The following is a 23,204-nucleotide window of genomic DNA, read 5'->3' on the forward strand; positions in this document are numbered from 1 at the left end:
TCTAGGATCAGACAGCAAGGCAAATCCTTGCTTGCTTCTAGTCTTAACATGCTATATGTTCCTAGAGAAGGCATCAGCTGGTAGCAGAATTTGGGTCTAAACAGAGGGGATTTTATTCTGATTGGAATGGTACAAATGTTTAGCCAGGTCATTAAGGAATCAGTGGCCTCATTTTCTTTGGGCTGCAACATCAGCCCCTTCATCTTCACCAATATTTGCCCAGGTAGAGCACTGGCCTGGCGCTCTCATTTCAGGGTGTACCATTGTCGGTCCCTCGAGTGACTAAAGATGCTCGGAAAATAATCCTGTGGTTTTGCTATCAAATTTTACCTTCCGATAATATTTGACTCTGCTAAACACGCTTTCCACCATCATCTACTGTCTCCCCTAATTAATTGCAGCTTTGGGCCCAAATGCAGGATTTATTTTAGATCTTTCACCCTCCTGCTTTAGTCCTGATTGTGAACACTGATAGGTAGAAGCACGTGCCAGGGTGCATCTGAGGCTCTGTGTCCCTTTGCTTATGTGGGGTGTATGCGCTCATTGATCACACAGGTCCTCCTGCAAGGCTGTAGGAGCGTAGAGCTGGATTGTTGGGACGGAGATGACGGGTTGCCCATCATCTATCATGGACACACGCTGACAACCAAGATCCCCTTCAAGGTAACACTTCCTAACACTCCCTAAATCCCATCACAGAGTCACATGTGCCTTTTCAGTGAGTGACTATCCCAATCATGCCTTAAGTTGGAGGTTCTTGTCCGGAGTCTGTAGACTTCCCAAAACTGTATGGGATGTGTATATCTTTTTTCTGGGAGTTGAGATAGAGCTCCCATTAAGTTCTCACTCAACCACAACATAATAACCAGGACCTAAAATGAGTTACATCGTAATTATTGTTGCAAATTTTACATCATAAGATGATATATAAAAGGCAAGGGCTTTTCTCTTGCTACGGGAATTAAAAGTCATTAATCCTAGTATCCTGCTGACAAAGGCCAACATCATGTGTTGGGAGATGATTCAATGATAGTATAAAGTAAGGAGAATTGTTCCTCTTGGGGAGGTCGATACCCAGGAAGACTAGTCTCCTTGGATTATTGTTTCAAATTCTAGATAGTTTATTCATTTATTGTATAATTACTATCCTCATTCAGATGTTTTTGACTGTGTAAAATCATTTTTCTCTGAACTGTGGCCACACTGGGATGGAATACTGTTATTTCTGTCTTATATGTAGAGAAGATAGCTAAAATGTGTTTTCTCTTTAGCTCATTTTCCTATTCATCTCTCCTGAAAGTTGTGTACTCTATATTGAGAGGAAGATTCGATAACTGTGTTTACATGCACATATACGTGTATGTGTATATGTCTTATTGCCCCAGGTGGATTGATTACAAATTCCTTGAAAACAGAAAAATATCTTTTTTTTTAATTTTTTAAGTAGTTTATTGTCAAATTAGTTTCCATACAACACCCAGTGCTCTTCCCCACAAGTGCCCTCCTCCATCACCACCACCTCTTTTCCCCCTTCCCCCTTCAACCCTCAGTTCAGAAAACAGGAAAATATCTTAAGCCTTATCATTTTTGATTCTCTAACCAAGACAGTGCCTTTTACCTATAATGTAATCAATATACATGCTGATTTATTAGATTTGGCATACTACTAACTCTTCCTTATAAAGTATGTGAACAAAACTCATATGAACAGTTTAATGGGTTCACAGAAAATAGCCTATCATCTTGCTTAATTTGAAAATACATTTGAAAAGATACAACCATTTTGGCCAGTATCTTTGACATACAACAATTTAGATACTCTCTGTGGCAGTAAGTAACTGGCCTTCTGATACCTTGGAAGACATCTATTGACCTGTTCTGGTTCCCGTAGGAGGTGGTTGAAGCCATTGATCGTAGTGCCTTTGTCAACTCTGACTTGCCCATCATCATATCAATTGAGAACCACTGCTCATTGCCTCAGCAACGAAAAATGGCAGAAATTTTCAAGGTAAGCTATCAGCCAAGACACAGGATGATGTCTTTTGTCTTGTAACTATTGCTTTTATGTGGAGCCACCATGGACCACATCACAGCTAGACCTCTGCCATGAAGCACATACAACTAGGGTCCCTCAGACCCAAGAAATGCGGGTGCCATGGGAGCTTGGACTTTCTCTTGAATGGTCCGTCTTTTCACCTTGAAGTGATAGAAGCAAGTAAGTGGTCTCCTCACCATTTCCAGAAAGCCTTAGAAGGTAAGGAGAGACGAGCTCTCCAGTGCTTCTGGTACCACAAATCAGGGATGCTAGGATGTCACCTGTCAGTTGTATGTGGAAAACTGAAAATATCTCAAGGCAAATAAATTAAATTTTCCAGTGTCTAACACTACAGATAGAGGAATCCAAGTTGGCAAAGAGCTTAGACCAGCCAGAACAGTTGCTATGTTAACACTTGGTTCTTCCTTATACAGGCAAACTATCATGAAGACAGATTTAGGAGCAAATATTCCGTTATACTTCCCCCTTTCTCCACTGGTTGAGGCACTTATGGAAATATGGCTCTCAGGAGGAGAGAGGGATAGGCCAGAGGAAAATGTCCCCAAATACGTATGCCAACAAAACTAATTAGCTTTTCATATTGACTTTTTTTGCCATCATTTAGAATAATGGTCTCAACTTTTTTTTTACAGAGAGAGAGGAGAGTGTGGGCACATGTGTGTGTGGTAGGGAGGGGTAGAGGGAGAGAGAGAGAGAAAGAGAGAGAGAGAGAGAGAGAGAGAGAATCTTAAGCAGGCTCCACACCCATTGCAGAGCCCTACACAGAGCTCAATCTCATGACCTGAGTCGAAAACAAGTCAGACACTTAACCTAGTGAGCCACTCAGGTGTCCCCTCAGCTTTTTTGATTGTATACTCCATCAGTAAAATACCGTAGTATGTATTCCTATTGTATGTTTATTGACTTATTCATAAAATGAACACATATCCTACTCACTAACATATTTTACACATTAATAAAAACTGTCAAAATAGAATATGAAAGGGAATAATATAAAAAGGATTAAGTAAAGAATAATTCTTATACTGTTACTTATTAATGGTACAAAATTCCTTTTTGCTCTCATAAAAATTTTAACAGTAGATTTATTACTGTTTTCAGTGAGAGTAATGTGATTGGAGACATTCATTATTTTTTTAATTTTTATGATCTGTGACTTGTATGTCTGATTTTAGGTTTAGTTTGTTATTTTGGTATTTGATTTTAATGGCTATAGTAGCTGATAAAGACACCTTACAAAGAAATGTGTGCAGATGGAACAGGTGCTCTTGCCAAACGATGGTACTCATTTCTCAGTTCCATTAATGAAGTAAAGGTACATCAAACACTAATAAGCTTCCATTTTTGTTCTCTTTTTGTTAAAACTTTACTACAATTAGAAACTGCCCTGTTTTCTACCGTCACCCCAATGGATCGCCTTGTGCCTACTCCCACCGCCCACCTCCTTGAAGATACACATTCCCCTTCAGAGGCCAATGCTCATAAAATCTTTGTGAGAAGACTGTGCAGCACATTCTCCCCATCATCTTTCAAGTGTGTTCCCATTCCCTACCTACCTCAAGGTTTCTATCCTTTTGACATCTAACCCACATAGGAACAGATCGTATTCTACAAACCGCAGCCTCTAATTGAACCTCCTTTTCTTTCTCGGTATATCAGACCTTAAAGGACCTTTCTAAATAGTTACAGCTGGCTCCATCTGGGGAATGGCCTAAATCTCTCCTCCTGACCTCACCACCTCCCTTCCTTCTAGTAAGAAACTGTTGGCAGGAAGGAGGGACACCGCTTCTTTCCTACTTTCTCATCCTAGGATTTGCAGAACAGTTCAACTGAGCTGAAATATCTAGCTCAATAATCCAAGCATAGGCAAAAGGCACTGATCGTGTGTTTTCCTTTATTCCTTTCAGAGTGTGTTTGGAGAAAAACTGGTGGCTAAGTTCCTGTTTGAGAGCGATTTCTCAGATGACCCAATGCTTCCCTCACCCGACCAACTTAGGAGGAAAGTGCTTCTTAAAAATAAGAAGCTAAAAGCCCACCAGACACCAGTGGATATCTTAAAGCAAAAGGTATTCTCCTCTCATTATAGAGGCTACGAGTATGCTGTGTGCCCAGAACAAAGAAATCAATGTTAGTCTGACTTTTCAGATGAACTGCAGGGTAATCAGTTCTTTGACAGTTGAGTTTCCTGAAATAATAAATTTGAATTTTGGCTTTCCCTTTACTAGACTAATAAGTACTGTCCTCCTACTCACCTAGAATTTTATGTCATGAAATTAATTTCTCATGTAGAATGTACCTCATTATTTAAATTACTCTGAACAGGACAATGTGTGACTCTTGTCGCTAGACCTGGACTTCATAGTTGTCAATCCCAGAGTAGTTGCTACAGTACCCTTTAGGTAAAGCCCCCTATGTGGAGAGCCCCCTACCCTTAGGGAAAGCCCCCCCACCCTGTAAGCAGAGCACTTGGACCAGGGGCTGTGACTCCTGAAGCCAGCAGTGGAATCCCAATACCAGCAGCCCTATGGTCCCAGCATGGAAGTTGTTGGCACAATGTATCACTGTGGCTTGTGGACTCCAGGGCACTCCCATACCCACCTTACCCACAAAGATCTCCTGCCCAAGCATCTTAGACCTGCTGTGTCGAGAGCCTACAGCCCAAGGATCCATGAAGAAGTGTAGTGCCAGAGCCACTGGGTTCATATGCCAGGTTGTACTTATCACACAGAATGACAGCTGCCAAAACTCTCTGTCCTATTTAGGCCTCTGTCTAAAACACCACTTTTGAAACTTAACAACCAGGAGTTGCTGCACGAAGCTCAGTACAGAGGTGCCATTCCAGCAGCAGGGACAATCCAGAGCTCAACCTAGGTCATGGCCAATGGCTCTTAATTTCTGTCCATGCCATCACCTCCAAGCCTCCAGGCCCTATTGCAATCCTGCCTCAGAGGCTTCCAGAGAACAGAGAAGTCAGCAAAAGGATTCTAGGAGTCCAACACATTTGGAGCCTTTGTCCAAAGTCATTAATAAAAATGCCAAGTCGAATTGAGTCAAGTATCCAGTTTGGCCTAGTTGAGTAGTCCTTTTGGAACATTCATCAAACCTTCTAAAAGCCCTAATTTGTAGAACTCACAGGGAAGGGCCTGAGTTTAAAGTCAAATGATATATAGCATGATACCAAAGAAAGAGCATTAGATATGGAGCTGAGATACCCGGTTTTAGTCATTGGCTCTGTCACAAACCAGCCATGTGACCCTGGGCCAGTCATTCTTTCTGGGCCTCCATTTCTTCCTTTATAATATGGGAATGTGAAGGTAACGAGAGCACAGGATTCTTCTGCCACTAAAATCTCACAAATCTTTCCTAATGTGAATCATGGGAACCCTGCCAGAATTGCAGAACACTCTGGACACATTTCATTGTCCCACATCTCAGGCCCTTTTTCCAGTATTTCTTGCCACTCTAGAACATTTCTGCTTCCCTGAGGGGCCCTTCAAGAATCTTGTCATCTGCTGAGTAAGTACCAGGCAGTCCCCAGGCTGTCTGGCTCACCTGCAGTGGGATTCCAGATGGCCCAAAGTCCAGGCTGAGTTAGGGGCTTATGTTATATCACCTCGTAAAGTCAGTGATTCACCGTGTGCCCAGTTACTCCAGAGGCCCTCAGGGCAGGGGAGGGAACTGTGAGGCCGGAGGCCCCATCATCTTTAGACTTTCCCTTCCGAGCAGAAAAACAGATATACACAGAAAGTGCCCCGAACCAATCCAGCCAAGAGATCCCTACTGATCAGGTTTGCCCTAACTGGAGAGGCTCAGGATTACCATGGATCCCCTAGAACTATGCTCATCAAACCTTTTTTTTTTTTTACTCAAGTACCTCTTAAAAGATTTTTGGAAAAACTTTCCTCTCCTGAAACCAATATCACACTATATGTTAGCTAACCAGAAGCTAAATAAAAATTTGAAGGAAAAAAGAGAAACTGTATCTCTCACATGTTTTTCCCCCTTTCATCCATTTTTAAGTTGACATCAGAAATTTTATCACAAGTGTAAATAATTACAAAGGATATGTTTTCAAACATAATATTTATTATATATAAATACAAATGACATTAATTATATACCGATATAATGTACGAAACAGTCCTCATTATCAAAAAAATCAGCCCAGTCACCCAGATGATGTTTGGTCAGAAAAAGTCTGACTTGGGGCACCTGGGTGGCTCAGTCGGTTAAGCATCCAACTTCAGCTCAGGTCATGATCTCATGGTTCGTGGGTTCGAGCCCTGCATTGGGTTCTGTGCTGACAACTCAGAGCCTGGAGTCTGTTTTGGATTCTATGTTGCCCTCTCTGTCTGCCCCTCTCCCACTCATGCTGTGTCTCTCTCTGTCTCAAAAATAAATAAACTATAAAAAAAATTTTTTAAAGAAAAAGTCTGACTTTATTTTTTTAATTCAAGTAAACATTGTATTATCCCTAAGATAACCATCACACTTTTGAATATTAATTCTAAGATAGATGGATAGCTGGACAGACTAAAGGAAGGGAAGGGAGGGTAGGAAAGAGCGACATAGAGAAAGGCACGGAGTCTTGAACATTCTTGTTGCCTAGATGGAATAAGATGGCCCCCCTTCTTCCCTTCTCAAGACTCTCAGGATCTCTGCATTCTCCAGTGACCCTTTGCTGCCTTAAGTGGTTTTCATCTCATCTTATGCATCACAGATTGTTTTATTGGTAAATGGAAGTTATACTTTCCTTTTGTAAAGCCACAGAAGAACAGTTAGGACAAGAGCTGGAGAAGGGAGAACCAGCCGACCATAAGCTTGTTTGCAGGCAGCCCCATTTTTTGAAAAGTAGACATGGAAATTGAAGATACTGAATCTAGAAATTGATTCCTTTACAAGTATAGGAAGCTACACATCCCTAGAGGCACACAGTTTGAAGATGGCACACAGCTGTAGGCCAAGAGTTGCAAAACCCACCACCTTCGGGGTCAAGCAGAAACGTAAATATGAGTGGCCAGGTGGCTGTATGACGGCTGGAAGCAGCCAGGATGGGAGCAGAGTGTGTACACCCTCATAAATGAACAGCGCTAATTAAATTCTTTTTAGAACACTGCGCCAGCCAAACCAGTCTGGTCTGGAGGTGAAGTCAGCCCTGAGGGCCACCAGTCTGAGCCCTCTGCTAGGTTTCCCTGTGTCCAGGTCTGTGCTCTCAAAGCTGCTCCAGAAAGCCTGCCATTTAGTGGGTTCCAAAGGCCACGGGACCTCTGCTGATGGACTTTGCTCAGACGTTGTTCAACTTCAATCCCCAATGCCTGGCCCTCCTTAGATGCTGCGTCAGTAACTCACTACCCAACACGGGCTGCTTTTTCTTCTACAACGCTGTTCCTCCGTGTTGTTTTTACTCAGCAACCACTGCCCGCTCCTGACTGCCAGGCAGACACAGCCACCCTGTACATACTTCTGTGGTCTTCGAGATGTGTTTGAATGTTGTAGCTGTTGCCTTTCCCATTCTCTGCAGTCTCTTGCAGTTACTTATACAGCCTCCAATTTGCCAATGAATACATTGTGCTATTTCAGAAGTCTTCTTTATGCCGAGCCCAGCCTTCCTTCCTGTTCCTCCTACTCCTTGGCACTACTTCTTCCCTCTGCAGCTGCACAGACTAATTCCAGATCTAGAGAGCTAGCATGTGTCTCCCCACCAGCTTTTCTCTTCTCCAAACTAAACATTCTTGTTGTGTCGACTATTTCTCATAGGATATGGCTGCTAAGACTCTTTGCTTTTCATTAAGAAGAATGTTTTGGATATTATTAAATTTGTGGATATTCTTGAATTTGATGATCTTAAAATGTGATTTTCAGAACAAGTCAATACTCCAGATACGGTCTGACAGCACAAGGACAGTGAAGCCATCACCTCTCTTAACTTGGACTTCATACCTCAGTTAATGCAGCCTAGGACTGGTCTCACTTTTAAAATTCTGTAGAGCCACATTGGGCTCATGTTGACTTTGTCGAAAACAAAGAGTTCAGTTATTTTCACATAGACTGTTCTTTGGCTGGTCTCCCCATTTTTCGAGGTTGACAGTTGATTTTAATCTTTCATGGGCAGGAGCCTCACATTTATCTCTGTTAAATTTGCTCTTCTTGGTTTTGGTATGTCATCACAGTATAAAAGGTTCTTTGTGAATTTGGACTTTCTGATATCCAATGTATTTATTAGCAGTTTTTCAAATGATGCCTTCATTCTAAGTTGCCCTTGAGCCACATGACCAGGCAGAGAGCCCTGTGGTTCTTCTTACAGAACCTTCCAGGAGTTTAGGTGACTGTTACTCCTGTCTAGTGCTCTCCTCTTTTGCAGTCCACATTTCTCCAGAATCTGTTTCAGCTGCTTCATTTATAGAATAGAAAACTGAGGCCCAGCCATTTACGTGACTTTCTCAGAGCCAGCTCATTGTGGCAGAGCTAGGATTCAGTTTTGGGTCTTTAGGAAAGGCCATTTCAAAGGTAATACAGAAATCAGAATACATTGATAAGGATCATTGGGGTGCTATTAAAAACATAGATTCTTAGGTTCCCAAGTCTGCCCAACTAAATCAGAATTTAGTAATTCTGGGTAAAGCTGGATAATCTGGGTAATCTATTTACTTAAAAACAACTCTTATCATCCTGAAAATTTGGAAACCAACTTACCTGTTATTTCCCACAAAGTGAGTTACCTTATCCAAAAAGTTTAAAGAATTTAGTGTTCTGGAGATTTTGTTCTTAGTAAACCCATACTAACTCTGGCTAATCACCTCTTTATTTTCTGTGTTGTCACAACCAACAAATTAATAATCTGTTCCAATTCTGCTGCTATCACCTTGCTATTCCCCACTATATAATTTCCACAATTTGCCTCCTCCTCCTGTTGGAAAAACAAGACAGTGTAATCCCACTTCTAGGTTTCTAAGACTACTTCCCGCTCCCACGATCTCCCAGGAAGTACGGACAATCATACCTGCAAGGTGTTTCAGTCTGGTAGGTTGTGGGTCAGGACCTGGTGATCTGAGCTCACACAAGACTGGATGAGTGAGTGCTTAGAGCTCCAGTATATTCAGATGAACCCCTGGGTCATTGCCACACAAGGAGCTCAGCCTCAGCAAGGGTGGATTGACTCAAAGCAAGGGGGAATTTCTGAAGCCTTCCATCTGCCTCAGACTCATGCTGAGCTCTTATGAAGACCCCCTAACTACATCCCACTGATTTCCAGCTTTCTCATCTTCACCTTTCGTGCTCTAACCTGCCAGACTCGAACAGTTTACACTAGGTGACAAGGACTATGCTAGGTAGCAGGAGTACAGAGCAGAGTAAGACATGGCCCCACATAGACCCATCTGACCCAAGTCTCCTCGTTCTGACCCCTAGCTCCAACCCCCGACCTATCTCTGAACTGTTTTTTGTTTGTTTTTAATGTTTGTTTATTTTTGAGAGACAGAGAGCACAAGCAGGGGAGGGGCAGACAGAAAGGGGGACAGAGAATCCAAAGTAGGCTCTGTGCCGACAGCAGGGAACCTGATGTGGGGCTCGAACTCATGAACCATGAGATAGTGACCTGAGCTGAAGTCAGATGCACTGCTGACTGAGTCACCCAGGCACCCATGAATTGTTTTATCTAAGGGCTAAGATTCTGTTTTTCTGCCTCAGAATAAGTTGGATACTGCAAAGAATAAGGATGTCATCTCCTAGTTATCCTTTTGGCCATGCCTCCATACTTCCTGTGCTGGTAGAAGTGTTTGGAAGTTTAAGGGACCTTGGCACACTGCTTTCTGATATTGCCTGGCCTGGCATCTTTGTGTGGCACCTCCCCCGTCACATGGTTCTCACACATTTCCTCCAGCTGGTCTATCTGGCTGTTTGCATCATCATTCCCAGCCCTTTGGCTCTATCTTGAATGCTTGCTGCGTCAAGGCCCTTCTCTCATCTGTGACAAATAGACCTGCTTTTGTGACTCTCTTGTGCCTAGAGTACCTTTCCCAAAGATTTGAAGAACACCAATCCTGTGAGACAGGCTGAGAAAAGCAGGGGGAAATCACTGGTTTAAAAAGCATGGGAAATGCTGTACTGGAGTTCTTTGAAAAAATCTCAGTTTAAGTGCTGTTCCCAACCTTCCACTTTGTTTTGTGGTTACTGTAATTGTCAGTTTTTACCTAACAGTTATTAATACCCATGGAGCTAGTGTTCCATAAAACCTACTTTGAGAAATCCCAGGTGAAACAAGTTCAGTTGTCTAAAGTGGGCTGTATTGTAAAATACTTTATGTGGATATAGACACAGCCTAAATTGCTTCTTCCTTATGTGTACATTTTTTAGTATAAAAGTAATATAACCACATTACTTTTTTTTTATGTTTTTTTTAATTTATTTTTGAGACAGAGAGAGACAGCGTGAGCAGGGGAGGGTCAGAGAGAGAGGGAGACACAGAATCTGAAGCAGGCTCCAGGCTCTGAGCTAGCTGTCAGCACAGAGCCCAATGCGGGGCTCGAACCCACAATCGTGAGATCATGACCTGAGCCGAAGCTGGACGCTTAACCGACTGAGCCACCCAGGCGCCCCAATTTAACCGCATTTCAAAAAATTTAGGGAATAATTATTTTCTTTTAAAACATACATAATTCCAGTGCCAAATACAGCCTTATTACAAGGGTTCTTAACCTTGGTAATATACCAACAAACAGAAAACAAGGGTCCATGAATTTAGAAGAAAAAAAATTACAATCTCCCTTTGTACTAACCTCTAGCCAAAACTTAACATTTCCTCCTGTAATAAACATAGGGGACAAACTACAGTAATATTGATAGTACTTAGGTCTTCATCAGAAATAGAAATTATAGGGGTTTTTTAAGTTTATTTATTTATTTTGAAAGATAGAGAGAGCTTAAGTGGCTGAGAAAGAGAGGGAGAGAGAGAGAGATTTCCCAAGCAGGCTCTGCACTGTCAGAGCAGACCCCAACACCAGGCTCAAACTCACAAACCTTGAGATCATGACCTGAGCCAAAGCTGAATGCTTAACTGAGTGCGCCACAGGCGCCCCTAAGAATCTGTGTTTTTAATAGTGCCCCGATGATCCTTATCAATGTATTCTGATTTCTATATTACCTTTGAAATGATTTGAAATGGTTGAAAATAGTTTTTATATTACATCACAGCTGCTAATACCGCCAAGAATTATTTATGCTAATCACTATTTCAAAAATGTTATTAGACTTACCATTATACTTTTTTGTCTGGGTTACTAAACATATATTCCTATAGCGTAAATTTTTTTCTTTTAATATTTGATAACTTTACTCAACATTTTTTTGGTAATCTGTATTTTGTTTTATGCATTTAAAATACTATTCTGGATGGCTCAGTTGGTTAGGTGATTTCCACTCTCTCTTTGGGATGCTCTCTCTCTCCCGTTCTCTTTGCCCTCCCCCCCCACTCATACTCTCTGTCTCTCAAAATAAAAATAAATAAACTTTAAAATGTCATTCGGAGTGGGGGGGTACTAGATGGCTCAGTCAGTTAAGCATCCAATTCGATCTTGGCTCAGGTCATGATCTCACAATTTGTGAGTTCGAGGCATGGCTCTGTGCTGGTAGCTTGTAGTCTGTCTGCTTGGGATTCTCATTCTCTCCCTCTCTCTCTCTCTCTCTCTCTTTCTCTCTCTCAAAATAAGTAAATAAACTTAAAAAAAATAGAATAAAATGAAATGTCATTCTGAGAAGGAATGCTACCTCAGCAGATGACCTAAGGGGTTTGTGCCACAACAGGTCAAGAGTTCCTGGTGTATTATGCATGTCACTTTGTATAATTATACTCATTATGTATAGACAGAGATATATAGATATGAAGCAAATGGTATCGAATTGTGTGATATTTACATTTATATTTATACACACAATTCTGTATCCTGTTCAACAAATGTATCACAATTATTTTTTCAAGTCTAATTTTTTTCAAGCAGGTACACCACCACAGTTACTGACCTTATTCTTCTACTGTTGGATTTGGGGTTTGTTTCTTGTTTTTAATTCATGCAAGTAACTTTTCCTCCCTTTCTGCTTATTTCCTGTACTAAGTTCCCAGACCTATATTAACCTTGTGTCCTGTGAAATCACCTCACAGGTGATTCGTATATAAGTCATATAAGTAAGTCAAATATAGGGACACATGATCTCCCTTGTAGCATCAAGTTTCCAAAAGTTTCTGCGCCTACTTTGTTAATCTGATTGATGGTTCATATAGAGTCTGTTGAAAAAACTTTGTTTCAACAACTAACTGTTCGTTCAGTCTCATTATCCATAGGGAGTCTAACCTTTTTCTCCAGGTCAAAGGCCTTTAGATGTTATTTTAAGGGGAAAAAAAAGAAAACAACAGTTTCTTAGCAGAGATTTACTTTTCCAAGACTGTTGGGCTGAGTCACTCCTTCATCAGTTGGGAGTGATGGCAGCTCTCCAAAGCAGCAGATTTGCCCTGGAGGGCTTGCCCTGGGGACCTGGGGTGCCTGGAACAACCCAGGATTTCTTGTGATTGTTTCTAAAAGCTTCTGGATTCGAGGGATGTTAACATTTGCCCAAGTATTGACATTGTACTTTAGGTGAATTCAGATTTTTGTTTTCTCTCTCAAATGAATCAAAGTAGCTTAAGCCACTTTTTGTGACAGTGGCAACCATTAAGTGATAAGTTTGAAGGCTATAAATGAAACATCAGGAGCTTAGCATCCGTGGTCTTTAATTACTGATATCTTACAGGCTCATCAGTTAGCATCCATGCAAGCTCAGGCTTATAATGGGGGGAATGCCAACCCCCCATCGGCTAATAACGAGGAAGAGGAGGATGAAGAGGACGAATATGATTATGACTATGAATCCCTGTCTGACGGTAAGAGAGACACAAACCTATGCGGTGTGTGGGGAAATGCCTGGATGATTTTCTGTTGTGGGTGTTTTTGTGTCCGGTTTTTTTTTTTTTAACCAAGAAATGAGTCTGGCATTCCACAGACCAGCAATAACAGATTGTTGTAAGAACCATCTAAGAATTCCTGAATCCCATGGCTTAGTGAGGAGGACCAAGGAAGGAGAGGATTCTCTTAGCCACTAGAGCCATCATCCAAGGAAATAAGAGGAGGGTGTGGGGAGCAACACAGGGGTCATTCCTGAGTGGGTTTCTGAGGGAAAAGGTGGAATTGCAGCAGAGAGATCTCATTCTTACTCTTCCAGTTTCTGACGCAGCTCGTGCTCTTGGGAGGCATTGTGGCTGCTGGCTGTTCTCGCTCCTTGCCACCTGCAGGGGGCAGCATCACGGCTCTGTGCTCTCCACTCCTCCCTCTCATCGCCTTCACTCCAGCTTTGTAAAGAATATGGGGGTGCCGGGGGAGCAGCATTTCCCTTCCCCTCTTACTAGTGCTCACATTACTAAACCAACGAGATATTTCCTTCTGGCTCCACCAAAGGAACAAAACATGGGTGAAGGCTAGTGGCACAATACAAAAAAGTCACATGAATGAAGTCACCCACAGATTATAGGTGAAGGATTCCTCTTACATGAGAATTAGGTTTCAGGGGTGTCTCATTTGTGCCAAATTAGTTACAGATTACAAAAGATTTTCTAGGCACTATTGCTGATGGTGGACTATTGCATTTTAGCAACTTGTGAAAAGCAATGTAATAATGAAAAAAAATGCCAAAGTTCCTATTTATATAAAGAACATTATATGTGTAGAATATGTGACTTCTATGGAGGATGATTGTTTTGCTCACATATAGATATGTCCAGGCCAGCAGCCATTTGCCCTTGGCATTAAGACAGCCAAGCTACCCTCCTCCAAATATCTGTTGCTCATGCTCCAGGATTGGCCCCTAGTTATATCTCATTCCATGAGCTTCGATTGTGGACAGCAGTTATAGCCCAGCCTCTTTTTGCCTCCCAAATACAATACTAGTCTCTGTCTATTTAATATTTGTCATTAGTAATAGTTGATCACTTCATAACATCAACTAAAAGCCAAATTTACTTGACTAAAGTCCCATCAATTAATGTGAGGGGCATATACTCTAATGGGGAAGAAGAAAGAGAGGGAAGATGAAAAGGAGTCAAAATGATTTCTTGTATCCTATTCCTAAATAGTTGTGGGAATATGAATATTCTTATATTGACTTATTCTTCCCCATGGATCTCCATTACAATTATGGTGATGTTGTCTCAGAAGAACAAATTTATTCAGATAAGAAATGAAAACCACAGATAAGAGATCAACCCATCCAGATGTCAAATGCCCAGTGAGAGGTTAATTTGCTGGAAGATAAATTTACTCTTTATCATAAATTACTATGTTTTTTTGTACTTTTTGGAACAAAAAAAGATTTTTCTATTTTATATATATATTTAGTTTTTTTAATTTATTCTGAGAGAGAGCACATGCAGAGGAGGAGCAGAGGGAGAGTGAAAGAGAAAATTCCCAGCAGGCTCTGCACTGCCAGCACAGAGCCCAATGAAGGGCTTAAACCCACGAACCTGCCCTGAGATCATGACCTGAGCCAAAATCAAGAGTCAGACACTCAGCTGACTCAGCTACTCAGGCACCTCAAGAAAGGCTTTTCTTAATTATTAGTATTATTATAGGAACTTTTGATAATGCAAATAACAAAATGATCTGGTATTTATTTATTTCACTTAGGAGAGTAAAATTTAAGCCCTATCTGACTGAATTTCTAAGATAGGAAAGGGTGGAAACAGCGCCCTACCAGGTCCTGCCTCAGTAAACTGAGATGTTGGCTCAATGTCCTACCTCCACTCTAGGCCTTAGGTCACTCAGATGTGTAACAAAAAGGTTCTGTTCAGTGTTGGATGGTGTTCTCCCTTCTTCTAGCACCAACTATTACGATCTATGAAGGCCGCTGCTACCACCTGGGTATTTTCCATTTCATTGAAAGATTCCTGCAGCTGGCAGATTCCCAAACTGGCCTTGTAGTTATCCTGTGACTAGTTTAAGCTTGTTGCATTGAGGCTCTCCTCTGCCACGATTAAATGCCCTGTCCATCCTGCATTCTCGGTTGTAGCCTCACTCACCCCTGTACCTCCCACACTCGCCTCTCCCAGTTGAGATGAGAAGGCAACGGAAAACTGTCTGCCATGGGTAGAGCCACTTGGAGCTTCGGATGGGGGACCTCAAAGGTTTCTCAGCTTCTTGTAATAATGAGTCCCTTTGAGAAGGAGATTAGGAGCTGTGACTAGTCCCCTCAGAGAAATGAATGTGCTCTCAAAATTCCACATACAATTGTGGGAGTGTTGCCTTCAGAGGCATCTTATATGAAGAGCTCGTCTGTAGAATTTGGCTGGCCCAGGTTATCTCTGTGACAGCACTGGTCCTCAGTGTTCACGTCTATAATGTGAGAGAATTAGTTGAAAGCCTCTTTGGGCCATAAAAACGTGATGATTCCTAACCACAAAGTTAATTCCAGACCTAAAGGAAGTTGCAAATGAGGCCCTTGTGTTTCAGAAACTCCTACTCTGCCTTTTGGCCAATAGGTCCTTCATGAAAATTTATTTAATCAAATTTCATTAAATAAATATAGATTAATTTTCTTCTGACCTTGCTGTTTATCTTGACTGGCTCTGAACAGGCCCTAGAGTACAGATTTGAATCTGCAACTTAATGCAGACATTTTGTGACAGTGACTGCATGACTAACAAATTAATCCATTTCTACCCATTTGACATAATGCATTATTATGAATGTTACAACAGTCAGTAACTGTGAATATGTAATGTGACTATGGCAACATGATTAATATTAACAATGTTTGTCTTTTTTTATTGCTAGACCTTATATCCCTAACAGTCAAAATACTAAATCAACAGATTCCTTGTTTCACTTGACTTATAATTTAAGCTATTGTTACTTATGCTTTGCTTCATATCTTAGTTCAATTTATCTGGCTTTTTGTCTTAATTTTCCTTACTTTTATCCCCTTTCTGATTCTGTTTTTCTATAGCAGATGTCCTTACCGCTTCTCCTGCTCCTAACAGTCAGGAAGGTAAAGCCATTTGAACTGGGCATTTTAATTGCATGAATGTCAGCATTCTGTGTCCAATTTCTGAGGCTTGAATTAGCATGACATCGTGACACTGATATAAGTAAAAAAGTAATAAAATGATTGATCTCATTTACTTCCTGGAAACCTGCATAGCTCTTATTTTGTATAAGAATATTTTGGTCTCAATATTTATGGTCTTATGAGATAATGAACCTTGGGTGAGAAATGAGAGCTTTCTTGTTTTTCATTTTAAAAGAGCATAATTGTCTAACATCTTTTAAGTCATTTTTTTAATGTTTGTTTATTTTTGAGAGAGAGAGAGAGAGAGAGCACATGTGCAAGTGAGGGAGGGGCAGAGAGAGAGGGAGACAAAGGATCCGAAGCAGGCTCTGTGCTGGGAGCACAGAGCCCGATGAGAGGCTCAGACTTACGAACCGTGAGATCATGACCTGAGCCAGAGTCGGACACTCAGCCGATGAGCCACCAGGAGCCTGTAAAGTCATTTTGAATAGAAATTCCACAAGAAGAGCAAAGTATTAGACCATATGCCATGCTTTAGATATTTTTAGATATATTTTAATTTCTATCCTCAAGAGTTTTGCTTAATAAACTTATAAACAATTATGGAAACTTTACTTTCTGATTAAGTAGAATTGTGAAAACTGCATTGCAAATAACAGTATCTTTTTCCCACAGGTTTTGACATTTCTAGAAGTAAAAGAAGCTAATAGCTTATTTTAAAGTGAGAGTGATTAACTCATGTATGCACCATCTGGAAGTGCGTCCACCACTAAGTCCTCCCCTAACTTGTGTGCCAAGAACTTCTGACACAGGGTGTCTTCGTAAGGCTTGCACAGTCCCAATCATCTGTACGGACATGAGCCTTCTGGTTTAGATGATGTCTGTATGGTACCAAAACTACTGGTAAACGAGTACATTCAATTAAAAATAAGCACATCATATACCAAATCTAACAAATTTTAAAATTTATACCCCAAGCCATCACCTTGGTAACATAGTAGCCAGAGCCTCAGTCTTAACAAATAAGAACAAGGTGGCTGGATATCTTTACAATAATGTTGATGTAGCCCTTAAGTGAAACAATTGGTTTTTGTTTGCTGAAGCCTGCCAACTTATTTTCAGACAACATTCTAGAAGACAGACCTGAAAATAAATCGTGTAATGACAAGCTTCAGTTTGAATATAATGAAGAAATCCCCAAGAGGATAAAGAAAGCTGATAACTCTGCTTGCAACAAAGGAAAGGTGGGTGAATGTCCTCTCTTAAATTACACTTGGAACAGGGTCCTCTTGTCAGTATCAGGTAGAATTTCATTCCCTCCCTGTCCCTTCCCTTCACTTTTCCCCTCACTTTCCCTTAGATGCCAAAGACCACATGGTGATGCTATGGGACACCCACCTGCCATTTTTAGAAGGTTAGTCACTGGTTCATCCAACTGATACCTGCGGAAGGTGTGCAGTGTGGCAGGCACTGAGATGACACTGGAGGTGCTTTAGTGATGGAGACAAATAGGTAAACAGTGCTTGCAGATAAGTACAAAGACCAGTAATTACACAGTGTTCTCAGAGCATCAGGGAGGATAATGTTAGAGAAGATTTGGCAAGCAAACAAAATCAGGGCATTTAGGCCAGGTAATGTTCAAGGAATTTCTAGAATTTTTAAAGTGTTTGGAATAACCAAGGAGATAAACAGGGCCCAGACTGTGAAGTGTTCACAGAGGAATGATGCAGAGAAGAGAAATGTAAATGGGATACCCAGCCCCTGCCTTCCAGGGCCTCGCACTATGTGGACGCTGAGCAGATGTACAGACACAGTGGCAGGGACACTGTTAGAGAACCAGGTAATAAAGTGTGTCAGAAATTCGAGCCATAGAAGACGCATCCTCAATCACCTGGTCATTCAACAAATACGATTGACTGTTCCACACGGAAGACACTGGACTATGCCCCAAGGGAAGAGAAGGAGTAGAGTCATTGCTTACTCTCAGAAGGCTTTTTACTCCAGGAAGGGTGTGGGACATGTATATGGAACAATCCAGAGCAATGTGAAATGCACTGATGATATGAGAAAGGAACAGATAAAGCTTTGGGGATTCAGAGGTGGGTGGCATATACTCTCCATGTAAACTGGCATTACTTTTCCCTTGTTAGGTTTATGACATGGAACTGGGAGAAGAATTTTATCTCCCTCAGAATAAAAAGGAAAGCAGACAGATTGCACCAGAGCTATCTGACCTTGTCATCTATTGCCAAGCGGTAAAATTTCCAGGTAAAAGTAGGCAATATCTTCTGTAACATTTAAAGATACCAAAAGATAAAAATATGCTATTTATTTAATTGGATGTTGTGAATGCTTTCAAAATAACTAAATTGTGTTACCAAAGTCATTGTTATACTACTGTCTAAATACTTATTATTATTATTATTAGCTTTGATGTTAGTAAGGAAAACACCATAAAATGTTTCTTTTCAGGTACCATGTCTTTTCATAATAGTTACTGACTTCATAATAATTATGTAAGGTAGATTGGTTTGTCCCCATTTTTAAATAAAACAAAATGAGAGATATGAAGTAATTGCCCCAAGGTTGCCAAGTGTATCAGTAAGATGCTAGTTAGGCTATTGATAAATTAGGTAAGGGGCACCTGGGTGGCTCAGTTGGTTAAGCGTCAGACTCTTGATTTTGACTCAGGTTGTGATCTCACAGTTGTGCGATGGAGCCCCGAGTTGAGCTCAACACTGACAGCTCGGAGCCTGCTTGGGAAGTCTATCTCTCTACTCTTTCTCTACCCCTTACCCACTTGCACTGTCTCTGTCTCTCAAAATAAATAAATAAGCTTTAAAATAAATAAACGTTAAAAAAATTAAATAATAGTGGTCTTTTTACACACATGGGAAAAATCATACATAGAACTATCTCAGCTTTAAGCTTTCTCCCATGTGCTGTTTTTTTTCTTTAACATTTATTTATTTTTGAGAGAGAGAGACACAGAGCATGAGCAGGGGATGGTCAGAAAGAGAAGGAGACACAGAATCCGAAGCAGGCTCCAGGCTCTGAGCTATCAGCACAGAGCCCGGTGCGGGGCTCGAACCCTCAAACTGTGAGATCATGACCTGAGCTGAAGTCGACCACTTAAGTGACTGACCCACCCAGGGATCCCCGCCATGTGCTGTTCTTAAACTTTTGGCAACCACTACTGCTTATCAATAGCAAATTCTGCTAAGGAGAATGTGAATCCATAAGCAGCAATCAAAGATTTCGAAGAAACGTAAACCTCGCCACTTCGCTTTAGTTCACTGATCGTGACTTTCTGTCACATAAGTACAATAGGATCGTATTTGCAGCTGGTGACATTGTTCTCATGACAGGATAAAACTCTTTTCCTGTCAAGGAGCCTCATGGCCTGCATGTCCTTTATGACAGGAACAAGTGTGAGGACCACTCTGTTCACGAATCACGCCCACGTTCAAGAATCACTGCATCTCTTGTTCTTTGTAAAGTCAGCTGATACCACACCCAAACCATTCCACTGGCTTTGTCTTTTCTTCTCCAGCACTGATTAAAGAGCACAAATCCCCAAAGATATTTGAGGATTTGTAAAAGAAAGTTTCCATAGCAGTAGAGAATTGTGGGAGAGCCAAAAGGTCATTGGGTCCAGCTTCTGACTTGAGGCGCAGGCTAAGCGTGGGGTTATTTGGCTTATGTTTCACATTCCAAGAATGCTGTTTGTTAGAAGTGTTTATATAGCACACATTCTTTTTATAGGTATACTACATTTAATTTTTTTTTAGTAATTAAAGTTTCTTATATTTTTGTCTCCCCAAATCTATTTCCTTTCTCAAAATTAACAACATTGTGTTGCCAGAATTATTGTTATAATAGTTTCTAAGTTTTATTGGTGTTATGATTTATTTCAATGCTCATGGGGGAAATACCACAAAATGTTTATTTTGCTACACTGTTGTTTGCTTTTGCTACATTATCAATTTCAATGCATCTCACCTTCACCAAGTCCCTTCCAAGGAGCCATATGCAAACAAATCCTCAGAGCAGTGAGGCACCACAAAAGTCATGTGGTGTGACCTTCCCAGAAGTAAGTTAATTTCCCCAAGATCATGAACCTGCTTCGGTGGCAGGGCTGAACTCCATCACCATGACTGGGACAGTCACATAACTTCTCTGCTCTTCCAATTCCTTATCTGTTTTAAAAAAAAAAAAAAAAAGGCTCACAGTCCGAACTTGCAGGATGGTGGTAAAAATCAGCAGTAAAGTATATATGTGATTAGCACACTGTCTAGCAAAGAACTGGCTTTCTGGAAGAAGTTGTTGTCATTATCATTTGTAAATAGGCCAACAGGGCAAGAGAAGGCCCTTTGCTGCTCTCAGTTAGCTCTCTGGGGCTCCCCAGATTCCTTCCCTTTTCTTGATCACCCAGCCCTTGTTTTCTTGCTTCCTCACCTCGAGAAAACAACCAGGCTCTTCACAAAAGGGTCCACATACCCTTCAATGTGTGCCAGGATGTGTACAAAAACCCCAGAATAAACAGGTCCCTCACTCTAGTTTCTGCTCCCCCCCACACACACACACATTGGTTATACTTGGAAGAAAACCTAAGTATATTCTATCATGATGCAGAGGGCAAAATTCACACATTTTAAGATAGAGCATGAGAACCTCCCAGTCCAAGTTTGTGTTGCATCTTTGTGGTTACAGATACTTAAAAGAAAACAAAATTTAGAAGCCCCACAGCTGCTATGAACTTAGCACTTTCTCTGACCAAGACTCTCTACTAATTATATATATATCATGATCCCATTCAAACCTAACCCTGACCCTTTTACAGATGAGGAGGGAGTGATGCAAAGAGGTTGAGTAGTTTGTGTGAGGCCACACAATTTGTGTGAGGCTTCAACCCCAAAGTCTGTGCTTTTCTTTTTTTTTTTTTAATGTTTAATTATTTTTGAAAGACAGAGAGACAGACAGACAGAGTGCAAGCAGGGTAGGGGCAGAGAGAATTGGAAGCAGGCTCCAAGTTCTGAGCTGTCAGCTTGAACTCACAACCACAAGAACCTGACCTGAGCCGAAGTCACTTAGCCGACTGAGCCACCCAGGGGTCCCTCAGTGCTCTTCTGAAGGACTACCTTATCCTGTCTCCTCTGGTGATGTGAAGATATATTTTCATCTCAAAGAGGACCTCCTGAATGCTGCTTCAGCTGAAGGAATAACTTTCTAACAGTACAGTTGTACACTGTGGAATGGTTTGGAGGCGACTCTGGCTTCATTGGTGCTTTTAAATGACTCTTCTGCACTGGAGCATGGTGTGCATTTATTTCCTCATTCAGCAAATATCTATGAAGTTCCTGCTGCACACCAGGCACTGTGCCAGGCAGGAAGAATCAGGCAGCATCTGGGCTGGGAGTGAGAAAGAGAAGCCAGGAAACATCACTATCATCCTAATATATTTCCCCTCAGACTCTCAGATTAACCCTGTGAGCAAGCTCCTTTCATCACACCCATTTTACAGATAAGGGAACTGAGGAACGAAGAAGGTAGATGTTAAGGCAACCTCATACTGGCAGGAATTGAACCTAGACAATGTGACGCTGAAGCCCTGACTTTTAACCAGCCTTTTATCTCTCCAGGTTGAGTAATCAGGTTCTGATAAATATTGACTGGAATGCTTTCTGTTCATGTATCTTTTCAAAATCTTTCCGGTGCACATCTAAGTGGGTCTGTGTGGGATTTTGTGAGGATCATGCAGTTCTGGTCACATTTGCCTACTGAGAGAAAAGCTTTGCTACCATTCCCTGCTCTTATTAACTGTGCTAAAAATGCTAGCAGATCATCTGTCCTGGGGCTGCCGGGGAGTAGTAGGACTTCGAAATAAACAGTAACAGGGATGGAAAATGTTGAGTTCCTTGCTTGTAGTTTTTGGCTTATTTATTTTCATTTTATGGAAACAGGCCTGTCAACTCTAAATGCATCTGGCTCTAGCAGAGGAAAAGAAAGGAAAAGCAGGAAGTCCATTTTTGGCAACAATCCGGGCAGAATGAGCCCTGGGGAGACAGCATCATTTAACAAAGCATCTGGAAAAAGTAAAGTCACCTTCTTATAATATTTTGGCTTGATTCTGCATGCCGGATGATTCTGATATTTGACCGTCTAAGCACTTCCCTTGAACTTTTAATTTTTTTTTTTATTTTCATGGATGTTTATGTTAAGTGTTAGGTTAAGTGTAGCACCAATATATTTAAAATTACAAAATTCACTCTTAACTTCCTAAAAAATAACGTTTCACTGAAGATGTTCTAACAGTGTTTGCCTCAAAAGTAAAAATTGGAGCCACCTTGGAACATTCTAGTTGTTCTTGGAACTGGGCTCTTTATCCTTATAACTCCAGAAGATATATCCATTTTATTTCTAATTACTTTTTACTATAAAAGTAATAAATTCTCATAGTTTAAAAACTCAAACAGTTCAGAGTATTATTAAAATTCCTTTCCACTCTGAATGTCTCAGTTTTACTCCCCAGAGGTAATCACTGTTAAGTTTATTGTGTTTTGTTCAAGAAAAATAAGATTTTTTTTAAGATAATCCAAACGGGATATAACTGAACATACTTGGGATAACTATTTTTTCTCTAGGTAAAATTCATATATAACATTATATTAGTTTCAGGTGTATAACATGGTAATTTGATCTTTAATATGCACGGCAAAGTGATCCCAACAATGAATCTAGTTACCATCTGTCACTGTACACTTAACTCCCTTCACTCATTTCATCGGCCCCCAGCCCCCTTCCCCTCTGATAACCAGCAATCAGTTCTTTGTATCTGAGAGCTTTGTTTGGTTTTATGTGTTTGTTTTGTTTTGTTATATTCTACATGTAAATGAAATCATGTGGCATTTGTCTTTCTCTGACTTATTTCAGTTAGCATCATCATACCTTCAAAATCCACCCATGTTGTTACAAATGGCAGGATTTCCTTAATTTCTATGGCTGAGTAGTGTTCCATTATATATATATATATATATATATATATATATATATATATATATAC

General features: G+C 40.8%; 1 protein-coding gene across 1 annotated transcript in view; it reads left to right on the plus strand.

Annotated features, from left to right (window-relative positions):
- Window positions 1-23,204, plus strand: part of PLCE1 (phospholipase C epsilon 1) — a 277,145-nt gene that overhangs the window by 222,730 nt on the left and 31,211 nt on the right. The window contains exons 16-22 of the mRNA XM_029932248.1: window positions 556-663; window positions 1,892-2,008; window positions 3,964-4,122; window positions 12,836-12,965; window positions 17,264-17,385; window positions 18,292-18,409; window positions 22,105-22,236. Coding sequence (XP_029788108.1) covers window positions 556-663; window positions 1,892-2,008; window positions 3,964-4,122; window positions 12,836-12,965; window positions 17,264-17,385; window positions 18,292-18,409; window positions 22,105-22,236 — 886 coding nt within the window. The remainder of the gene's footprint in view (window positions 1-555; window positions 664-1,891; window positions 2,009-3,963; window positions 4,123-12,835; window positions 12,966-17,263; window positions 17,386-18,291; window positions 18,410-22,104; window positions 22,237-23,204) is intronic.

Source organism: Suricata suricatta, chromosome 2, assembly GCF_006229205.1.
Source record: "Suricata suricatta isolate VVHF042 chromosome 2, meerkat_22Aug2017_6uvM2_HiC, whole genome shotgun sequence".
In the NCBI taxonomy this organism is placed as follows: Eukaryota; Metazoa; Chordata; class Mammalia; order Carnivora; family Herpestidae; genus Suricata; species Suricata suricatta.